Source organism: Mytilus trossulus, chromosome 1 (genome assembly GCF_036588685.1).
Source record: "Mytilus trossulus isolate FHL-02 chromosome 1, PNRI_Mtr1.1.1.hap1, whole genome shotgun sequence".
In the NCBI taxonomy this organism is placed as follows: Eukaryota; Metazoa; Mollusca; class Bivalvia; order Mytilida; family Mytilidae; genus Mytilus; species Mytilus trossulus.
The window spans coordinates 28,663,156-28,674,145 of NC_086373.1; the positions used below are offsets into that span (position 1 = coordinate 28,663,156).

At 31.5% G+C, this 10,990-nt stretch overlaps 1 protein-coding gene across 1 annotated transcript in view; it reads right to left on the bottom strand.

Annotated features, from left to right (window-relative positions):
* LOC134707362 (receptor-type tyrosine-protein phosphatase epsilon-like) overlaps positions 1-10,648 on the bottom strand; it is a 72,764-nt gene extending 62,116 nt beyond the window's left edge. Inside the window, exons 1-2 of the mRNA XM_063567068.1 lie at positions 10,559-10,648; positions 3,388-3,454 (exon numbers count right to left, since the gene is read on the bottom strand). Coding sequence (XP_063423138.1) covers positions 3,388-3,454; positions 10,559-10,561 — 70 coding nt within the window. The 5' untranslated portion in view covers positions 10,562-10,648. The remainder of the gene's footprint in view (positions 1-3,387; positions 3,455-10,558) is intronic.
* Positions 10,649-10,990: the final 342 nt, after the last annotated feature.

Here is a 10,990-nt window from a genome sequence, read left to right on the forward strand (position 1 = left end):
TTTACTAAATTTTTCCGTTTATAAATTTAAAAATTATTATGAAACTAAGGTTTCAACTCCCTCAGGCAAAGTTGGCTTTAGGTGAATTTGGCTATTAATTTTAGGTATTTTTGACATATAATAGCTCTTCAAGGATTTTCAGTACTTATACATCTTCGGATTTCAAATGTTTGGCTTTGAGCGTTCCTGATGAAGGTAAATCCAGAAAAGCGCTTCGGACGCAATAAATTTTTAAACGTGTTGTTTTCCATTTTTTATATTGATTCCTCTGTAGTTTTAATAATTTTGATAATAAATGAAAGTTCTTAATTTCTACGCTTGTATATATATGAAAAAGAAGATGTGGTATAATTTTTTTATGAGACAACTTTCCACAAGAGACCAAAATGACACAGAAATTAACTACTATAGGTCACCGTACGGCATTCAACAATGAGCAAAGCCCATACCGGTTAATCAGCTATAAAAGGCCTCGAAATGACACTGTGAAAACTAACGGCCTAATTAATGTACGAAAAATGAACAAAAAATAAATATGTAACACATAAACAAACGACAACCACTGAATTACAGGCTCCCGACTTGGGACAGGCACATACATACAGAATGTGGCGGTGTTAAACATGTTAGCGGGATCCCAACCCTCCCCTAACCTGGGGCATTGGTGTAACTGTACAACATAAGAACGAACGAATATTACAAATACAAGTAGATGCTAGTTCACATCTGGTTTCTGTATCATTCCGAAATTGGAATCCGGTTTGATAATTACGATCTCACGTCTTGTCAGTGCGGGTAGCAGACATTATTTTAATTGAAAGCAAATTATCACAACAAAACTATTTTATTCGTGTTATTTGTGTCCATAACATATTTATAAAAGTCCCCCAAGGATACAGAAGAAGGAACCTTTATACCGACAAAGCGAAACAGACAGCATATCATAAGTCTGACTTACCTATGTTAAAGGGGCACTAGCTGTCAAATTCATGTTCACCGAATCTAATCAAATTCTCATATATTACAATGCAAAACATTTATTCAAACTAGTCTAAATAACACAATAAACAATGCACATGCATGAAAATACGTAGCTTCGTTTCGTGTGTATTTGAGTCTAGACGCCATCTAATTATTTATCGAGTTGACCTATATTGTCATCCGATGACCATATAAGCGATGTAAACATAAAATAATTAATAATGATATAAATAGATTATATATTATAATAGATTATAAATAAATTAGATTGTTGAATTATTCTAGATCTATTTAATTTCATATTACAGATATAATATAAATGTCTACTAAATTATAATCCTGGTACCTTTGATAACTATTATCATCGTTTTGACCTGTATTAGAACGTTTATTTGTGGATCGAATCAGTCAATCAAATGATTTACCTTTGTTTTACTTTCAATGTTGACATTCTTTTCCTTTAAGTATTAGATACAATACAAAGGTTACAAAGAAACAGGCCGGTAACAACCGTTGCCGGATAGTTTTTTCTGCACGAGTAGTCAGGTCAAGGTCCGAGTCGATAGCCGAGGACCTTGACCTGACTACAAGTGCAGACAAACTTTACGGCAGGTTTTTCTGGCCTATTTTTTTGTTACCTTTGTTTTCTATTTGACTTGTACGACTACGACGTTTCAGGAAGGAAGTAGTACATTTTGCATTTAGAAGAGTTAGCAAAACTAAACATATCATGAGAAATTTCAATGACCATATACCAGTTAATATAAGTTACAATTGAAACACATTTTTTTTTTACTTCCATTTACTTAAGCTGAGAATTTTTTTTCCAAAAAAAATTCAAGAATTTAATAACTTTATAAAAAAAAAAAACATTTCAAGGAAGAGATGAATGTTATTTACATTTGAGACTTTTTAGAATGCAACTTCACTAGTAAGTAATTTATAAAACAAAACAAAACAAAACACAGAGCTACCATTTAATTTTTTTTTATTGTGAAAAAATACCGTAAGGGAAAGCCGGGGGGGGGGGGGGGGGGGGGTTGATTCATTTAAAATAAACAGAACTGATATTTGTTATGTCATTCTACTCCCCCTACCGCAGCCCCTCTCACAATTTTCTATTGCATAAGTGAATGAAATGTGATGAAAAACTGGATTTTTTTCTGGTTTTCAGATATATATATAGGCATATATTTTGGATTTTTAGTTCATACCTTTAGTTTTTATTTATATGTCTCTGATAGTGTTGATCAGGATTTAACACGTGTCACTATATCATCCAATCACAGCTTACCGTTCCAAATTGATGACATTAATTGAATGATTTTTCTTCACGATTTGCTGCGTATTTGAACATTTATTACATGAACACTTTTTATTTATCGGATCAATCGTGCATTGGTGAGTTGATAGTGATTTTATCTTTTGATTAGATTTGATTTTTTTTATATATATTTTTCAGCATTGTCTAGAACACTAATCATGACCATATGTTGTAGGGAAAAAACACGTACGGACCGACCATTTAGCTTCAAAAGGGGGTATCTTCTTTTCTTAGTAAGAACATTTAATTATTTATTTTTTCAACTATCACCCAGCTATTTTCATTTTTTTTCTCCGAAATTAGTCGAGTATATATGGTATACGGAAAATCGGGAATCAGAACATTATTTTTTCATCTGCTTGACCACAATATATATTTTTTTTCATAAAATTGGATATCAAAATATTTTTTTAGAAAAAACACATACCCCCTTTTTTTTAAAAGTTAAATGGTCAATCCCTTAGTGTACTGATACGAATAGTAATTTACTGGAATTGTTTGAAATATAGTTAGTGATGCTAACGTAAATATTTTAATCAAAAAGACAGGAAATATGTCGTTGAAACAATAAGTTCAAATCTAATAGAAATTTAAAGTGCCCATGAACTCTCTGATCATGCACGAGTGATTATATTCATAAAAGGTGTCCGTGTAACAACTAAAAAGTGTCTGTGTATCATCTAAAAAATGTCCGTGTAACACCCGTTAATGTACTGTTTTCCAATAGCTCTGCTTGGGGTAAAGTCGTACACATAACTTTACACACACAATCCACGTCTTATTCATTTCAAGCTAAGGGGTTAAATTAAAGTTCACATGCATACGGATTCAATGAGGTCGATTTATTCACTTATGAATAATTCATAATCGATGTTTTTTTTGCTTATTTTGACTAAATTGAACCTTACTGGCTACTTAAAAGGAACTATTATTTCACTATTTGTATTTCATTACAGATTGAGCGAAAAAAAAATATTAGGTTGTTCATACATCTCGTAGCTAGCGCCCCTTTAATGTATTACCTTCTGATAGATACATTTTTTATGTAATTATGCATATTTTGTTTAAGTATTATTACTTACTTTGAGCTGATACTGTCACAATGACGGTCTCAATGATAATTATAAGTAGTATTAGTTTTAAACTCATCTGAAACACAAATTCATTTAGTAATTTCATTTGGTAATAGAATCATGTTTGAAAATAATTGAAAAAGTTAACAACTGAATATTTTTTCACCATTAAATGAATTTAGAAGTTGTTGTTATTCTTCGTACTGATCTTTTTGTGTTTAACCAATTGCAGCTCATTTTTACAGTTTGAATCTATGTTGTTCGGCTACATCACTGTTCCAGGTAAGGGGAGGGTTGAGTGATCACAAACATGTTTAACCCCGCGGAGCCTGAAGTTAGGTGCTTGCTGCTAGTTTATGTCTGTCATATTTTATTTTCAGGAAGTAGTTAGTTATAAACTAGAATGGTAAATTTCTCGTTTGCATAAATTCTCCTTTTTCGTTTTTGCGTCTTTTAAAGCCTACTTTTATGATATGTTTTTTCCCACATAGGCCGTTAGTTTTCTCGTTTGAATTGTTATACATTTGTCATTTCGGGGCCTTTTATATCTGACCATGCTGTATGGGCTTTATTCGTTGTTAAAGGCTTGACGGTGGTGACTTATATTTATTAATTTCTTTTTCAGTTTGGTCTCTTGTTAAGAGTTGTTTCATTGACAATCATACCACACTTTTATATGATATATGAATACGTTTTAGTTTTTTTTCCCTCCTTATCGAAGCACAGGCACTCGTCTCAGAATATTTGTTTCCCTGTATACCTTGTGTTATATAAAGGTATACAAGGAAAACCAATATTCTAAGACGAGTGCCTGTGTATCGTAGGCCAAACGGTTACCTATAAGGTCCGAGACCACAGTTATCTCGTAGTGCATTTCTTTAAGACAATAAATGAAAATCAAATAAATTCCATCTGCGCTTTCTCAATAACATTTTTAGTGTGTTGTTCTACTTTTGGGACAATTATATCAGAATTATAGAAAACTGCATCGGCTCTAGCTCAACATATGGACAATTTTATGTTAAGGAGATCTTAAAATCTTTTGACAGCTTCCGAAACGCTAATCGTTAACCTTTTTCTGATGGACCCAATCACTGCTTTACTTTAAAATTCGTGACCAAAATTTGTTAGTGTCAATTTCAGGGGAAATCTGCATTTAGAATAAAAAAAAATCAGGTGCTTGACCAGAATCATATTTTTCATCAAATTGGCAGAATATTTTTTGGAGAAAAAAAAAACAAACCCCTCCTTCCTCCCCTATTTGAAGTTCATTAGTAGTTCGATAAGTCTCTATGCATTTTTCCCCCATTTTTTGGGGGTTAATTTCACGACATATTATCAACTGCAAAATCAAAAGTAGCATGACATGATGTTGAAAAGATTATTAGTCCCCTGTACTATGTTCAAAAGACTGGTTAATAAAGGATCCAGTTATTTCTGATTCAACACTTGCAATTTGTAGTAGAACGTTTTCCGAACAGAACCATTTTCATTAAATTAAAAAAGGTTCATGTTGATCATTGTAGTAATATGTTTTGGATATTTATTGGAGGAATATTTGATATTGTCATTCACTTTTAAAATTACTGTTATAAACTAAAACAAAGTTATTTTTTAACGTCAAGAATACCTTTCATCTTATTAAAATTTTCTTTAAAAACCCGAACAATTTATTAAAGACTGTTTATTATTAAATACAAGGACATTGTGCTTCTTTGTTGATCAAAACATGTTGTTTTATTCAAAATAAGATGGATAACAATGTAATAGACTAATATACATGATATAGTTACGAATACAATTAACGGTACCAATTTTTTTGCACCAGACGAAATGGCAGTCCATTGACCTTATCGCATATATACCATTCGAAAAACCAGATCTACACTCAAAAAGAATGGACCGATTAACCCAAGAAACCACGATCCTAGCTGGACACTTTACCTACCGTGTACCTCGAACTTATTAACCCGGTGTACAATGTAGGTCTTTAAGTTGAGGTTCAATTTACCAAACGTTAATCGGGCGTGACTTATAAGGCACGTCTTTTTAAAATCCGGGTGTCTAAATTAGGATCCGGCAAAACAGCAAGCGAAAAACATAATTTACAATTTCAGAGAATCAAAGTGCTTTTGAATGATTTAATGTCACCCCACATTTTTAGTAGGGTTCGTGTTGCTTAGTCTATGTTGTGTCTTGCGTACTGTTACTATGTGTTTATCTTTTACTTTTTTAGCCATGGCGTTATAATTTTTTATTTTGTTAAGTTTGAATGTCACTCTTGTATCTTTCGACCTCTTGTACATTTCTTGTCAGTAATCAGACAGTATTTGAGTTGATAAAACAAATATGTCCGAAACTGTCGGTAATTTTCTTTTGGTAGTTATTTACAAAATAAGAACATGCATGTATCTCCTTTGCTTATAGGAGTTGTTATTGTTGTTAATTCAAGAGTACTTATGAGTGATCAGTTTTAGGATACCATAAAAACCTACGTGGTTCTAAAGTTTTCAAGATGGTGGCCACCGGGGAATTCCTCCAACACTAAATATAGATCATATAAACCTATTCAGAACGTATGTCACGTATTTTGACTAGTGAAAATGCTGTATAATCATTTAGTTAAAACTAAATAAAAACGTTCATCCCCATATACACAAATCTTTTGATGACGCAACACTGTGCGTTATTTTTCTACAAATGTAAAAGCTGTAGAATTGTATGACCAAATAATCGCCTATACACACATCCGTTTGTGACATGACATTTGCTTAATCAAACTTTGATGAAATGCTTTACGTAAATTTGACCAATGAAATCTGCTGCATATTAATACAAGAGTTCACACGCTGAAATGTCTCGCCTTCTTTAATTACCATTGTTACTAGAACACTACCTCAATATCGCGGGCATTTAGTGCATGGTTGAAAGTATGTTAAATTTTGTAGGATGAATTTTCGTAAAATATTTTATGACTGGCTAATTTCGGGAAAAGTATAAATTACATCAAACGTCTTAGCCTGCGCGGAGTGCCTTGTGGACAGGACAATTTTGTTTTAGCCCTCCCGCTCTTTTTCTAAAGTCCGTTAAGTATTTTTTTTTCTGTATACTATGAACATACATATGATACTAAAAATAAAGAGTATTTGGCAAATTGCTATTTACTTTCAATTCTTAGTCTACTATCCACGGCAGTCACTGATATATTATCGACATATAGAAGCGCCTTATATAATTTATCAGCGACCACATCAGTGACAGCTGTCGATTGTAAATTTGGAATTGATAGTAAATAGCAAATACATTTTATTTATAGTATATGTATGATCATAGTATACAGAAAAACGTGAAAGTAATAATCCTGTCCCAAGTACTTTTGAAAATAATGTGCTATTTTAAAACTGGAATAGGATCCCAGTTACGGCAATCAGTCCGCTACCCACGATATAACTTTTGTTTAAAATGTGTAGTGTTATTATTACACTAGTTCTGTAACTGAATGTAGATTTATTTGAAAGGGTAGGCTTTTAGTTTGAATTTCTGTAAAACTTTTGATTCATTTTTATGTATTCTGGTTTCAGTACATAGAGTAAATTGCCTAAATTATAGTCTTTATTCTTTCCGGGAAGTAGACAGACTGACTCTGTTGTAAATAACCAAAATTATGCAACGGAATGCCGGTCATGAGGCACTGAAATTGTACTTCGACACTTCAAAACAAATGCCTGAGATGAACCAGAAGTCCCAAGGTGAATATCAAAATTATTAATTGAACAGGATCCCATTTATTTACTATGATTTTCAATGCGTTTCAATGGAGCAATTAATTGGGTCCCCCTTCCTGTCAGAGTGCACGTTTTGAACACTTCAATCTTCAATTGTAAGTTTATTTTTGAAGTTTCATGGATGATGGATGAAATTTCAAGAAAGACTTCAAAATTCAATAAGGAAAACAATTGTGTAATTATTTTTAAAATTGGAATTAAACTTTTTAAATTAAATTGAAATTTAAATATATGAAATTTAAAAAAAAGTTACAATAACTACTGAAATGTATATCTTTATTTTAAAAGTGCAGTTTTAAGTTTTGGAAAAAAGCCTCTTACATTGTATTTTAAATGAACTTAACCGACATTTTGAAGACTTTGTCTTTAATTTTATAGCCTTGTTATGGAGTATGCTTTTTTTATATGTAATTCCTTAAAAGAAAAGAAATATTTTTTTTAATTAAAAACATATTATTTTAAATTCATTTTTATGCAACTTTTAAACTAGATTTCCATACAGAGAATGATTTAATCTACCTTATGCATCTCTTGAAATAAAAAAGTTTTGCTGATTGTTAGCATATTTTCTTAATGAGATTAAAAAAATATCTCCAATCAATATTCTGGTGTTTGAGATGAGATAGATAAGGATCAATAATTCTGTAACTGTTTGATTAAATTTATTGAAACTTTGCACAATAACTACTGAGATGTATATCTTTATTTTAAAAGTGCAGTTTTAAGTTTTGGAAAAAAAATAAAGTCTGTCAGAGAGCATGTTTTGAACACTTCAATCTGCAATTGTTAACTTGTTTTTGAAGTTTCATGGATGAAAGATTTCAAATTTCAAAAATGTAAACCATGGTTTAATTATTTTTAAAATTTGAATTATGGGATCAGGGGACAATAAGAGATGGAAAGTACGTGCTTATTTCATTCCAGTATCTTATTTTTGTGACATGGAAAAAGAGAACTAACAAACATAGTTAAAGGTTTAGGTTTTTTCATAAGTTTTTGAGAAATTGTGACTATTAGATAAATCATTTTAGGCCAGCCATCTGTGGCATAAAAGTTATGTGCGAATCCAGCTCACATTTATTTAGAGCCGCATCACACAAATAATAACAGAATATTGTGTCAACTAAGAACCTCTTGCCAGGGACTCTCTAATTTTCCATTTTTTTGGAAGATACTAAAGCGGTAGGGGTAAAATAGCTTGAAAAAACAATTTAAACTGAATTTACAACAATTTTAGACTCCTTTTTAAAGATTTTGATAGTCCTTAAAAGAACCGTTAATTTTGTCTGTATCAATTTCAGCAGAAGATGAATGGAGCTATATCTTCCTTGCTTTTGGAACTTTTGTAGAACAGCTTTTGTTTAAGGAACCACTTAGTGTTCTTTTAACAACTTCAATGTTTGAATAACATTTTCATTAATGCTTCTTCCCTATGTTTCATTTTTAAAAGTTCCTGCATTATTAACCTGTCTTTGTTATCCATATTTAGGTTGGTGAACTTGTTTGGACCAAAGTAAATAGATCTCAGCCACCAACAGTTTTAGTGTCCACGATAACACACGTATGAACTAGTGGGACATTTAGAGCATTCAAAAGAACAACATTGCACAGTAGCAGCAATCAGTCAGGAAGATCAAGGATGTCCATCCAAATCTGTTTAACTATAGGAGAAGCCGTCTTGACTAGATTTAGCTAAAAGTGAGAACATATCTGCATCTAGCCTCTTACATTGTATTCTAAATGAACTTATCAGACTTTTTGAAGACTTTGTCTCTTATTTTATATCCTTGTTATGGGGTATGATTTTTTGCATATGCAATTCTTTAAAAAAAAAAAAAAAAAATTAATTTAAAAGCTTATTATTTTTAATTTATGTTTTAGCAACTTTTTGTTTAAACAAGATTTCCATACAGAGAATGACTTATTTTATATCTTTGTGATGTGGTATGCTTTTTTGCATATGTAATTCCTTAAAAAAAGGAAATATTTTAATTTAATTAAAAAACTTATTATTTTTTATTTATTTTTTAGCAAATTTTTGTGTAAACTACATTTCCATACAGAGAATGCATTTATCTAAATTATGCAATTTACCTAATGTAAATATCTCTTGAAATAAAAAAGTTTTGCTGATTGTTAGCATATTTTCTGCATAAGTTTTAAATTATCTCCGATCAATTTTCTGGTGTTTGAGATGTGATAGACTAGGATCAATAATTCTGTAACTGTTTGATTAAATTTATTGAAACTTTGCACAATAACTACTGAGATGTATATCTCTATTTTAAAAGTGCAGTAGTAAGATTTGGAAAAAAATAAAGTCTGACAGGAAAAGGATCCCAGTTACGGCAACCAGTCCGGTACCCACGAATGACTATCTTAAAAAAATATATAACTTGTGTTTGAAATTGTGTAGTGTTATTATTACACTAGTTCTGTAACTGAATGTAGATGATTGATTTGAAAGGGTAGGCTTTCTAGTTTGAATTTCTGTGAAACTTGTGATTGATTTAATTGTATTCTGGTGTCAGAACATAGAGTAAATTGCTTAAATTCTAGACTGTATTCTTCCCGGGAAGAAGACAGACTGACCCTGTTGTCAAAAAAACAAAATTTTGCAACGGAATACCGGTCATGAGGCACTGAGATTGTACTGAGACACTTCAAAACAAATGCCTGACATGAACCAGAAGTCCAAAGGTGGCTATAAAAATTATTAATTGAACAGGATCCCATTTATTTACTAGGATTTTAAATGCGTTTCAATTGGGCAATTAATCGGGTCCCCGTTCCAACTGTTCTAAACGGAAGTCTTGTTTATGAATTAAAAGTCCATCCGATGACGGAAACAACATCTAGACGCCTTTTTTTTCTTCGTTTTTCTCCAAAAGAAAACCCACACTGAATAATCACAAGAATGGATGACACATGCGACTATTCACCAAGGACACAGGGACATGATGATTAACTAATTGTGGAAGTAAGTGAAGCGAAACACAAAATGAGGTATTCTCGTTTAATAGTATAGATTATGTTGATACTACAACAATCACATCAACTGAACATGATCCAATACAATGAGGTGAAGGTCAGGTAAAACTAATGAGAAATATATGTACACCTGACAATCATCAAATACACTACATATATGGAAATAAATACATGTGTACGTTTTTTTTTTGTGTAAGGGGTGTTACCTTAAGTTGTATCGTTCATGCGTTCATAGTATGAGTCTATTTGGTAATTCATTGTTTATTTCGTACTATAAGGAACCTAGTCGGTTTTGTATTTTAATAAAATTAAATACAATGGCATTAAACGAGTATAGCCCTATTCACTAACAAAAGAAAATTAGAATGAGTCATAAAAATCCAATATAATAAAATATCAATTACCATTATGACACAGTAATGAGATTAACGTTTTTATAGCATCAGACCTTTCACGATCCTTTTCAAGATCTTCAAAAAAAGCAGCTAACGATCTTCCACCATCTAAAACATATAATGTTTGTAAATATTATTTTCATTCTGTTTAGGCTAACACGAAATAACTGTGAGAACATTTAAGAGCTTGTCTATGAGAAAACCATGCAATATGCCAAAAATCGTCCGGAAGCTAGTTTCGAAATATAATGTTATGTGACATGTATCTGGAAGGCTACCATGTAGGGACTCTGTGTACACCATCAAAAGTGCAAATATTTGATTCTATTTTTAGAAATAAGCAATTCTATTTTTAGAACACATCCAAGCATTGACACAAGCATTTTCTTATGAAAAAATGGCCATCTTCGTAATTGTTTTTTTTTGTCATTTTTATAGCAA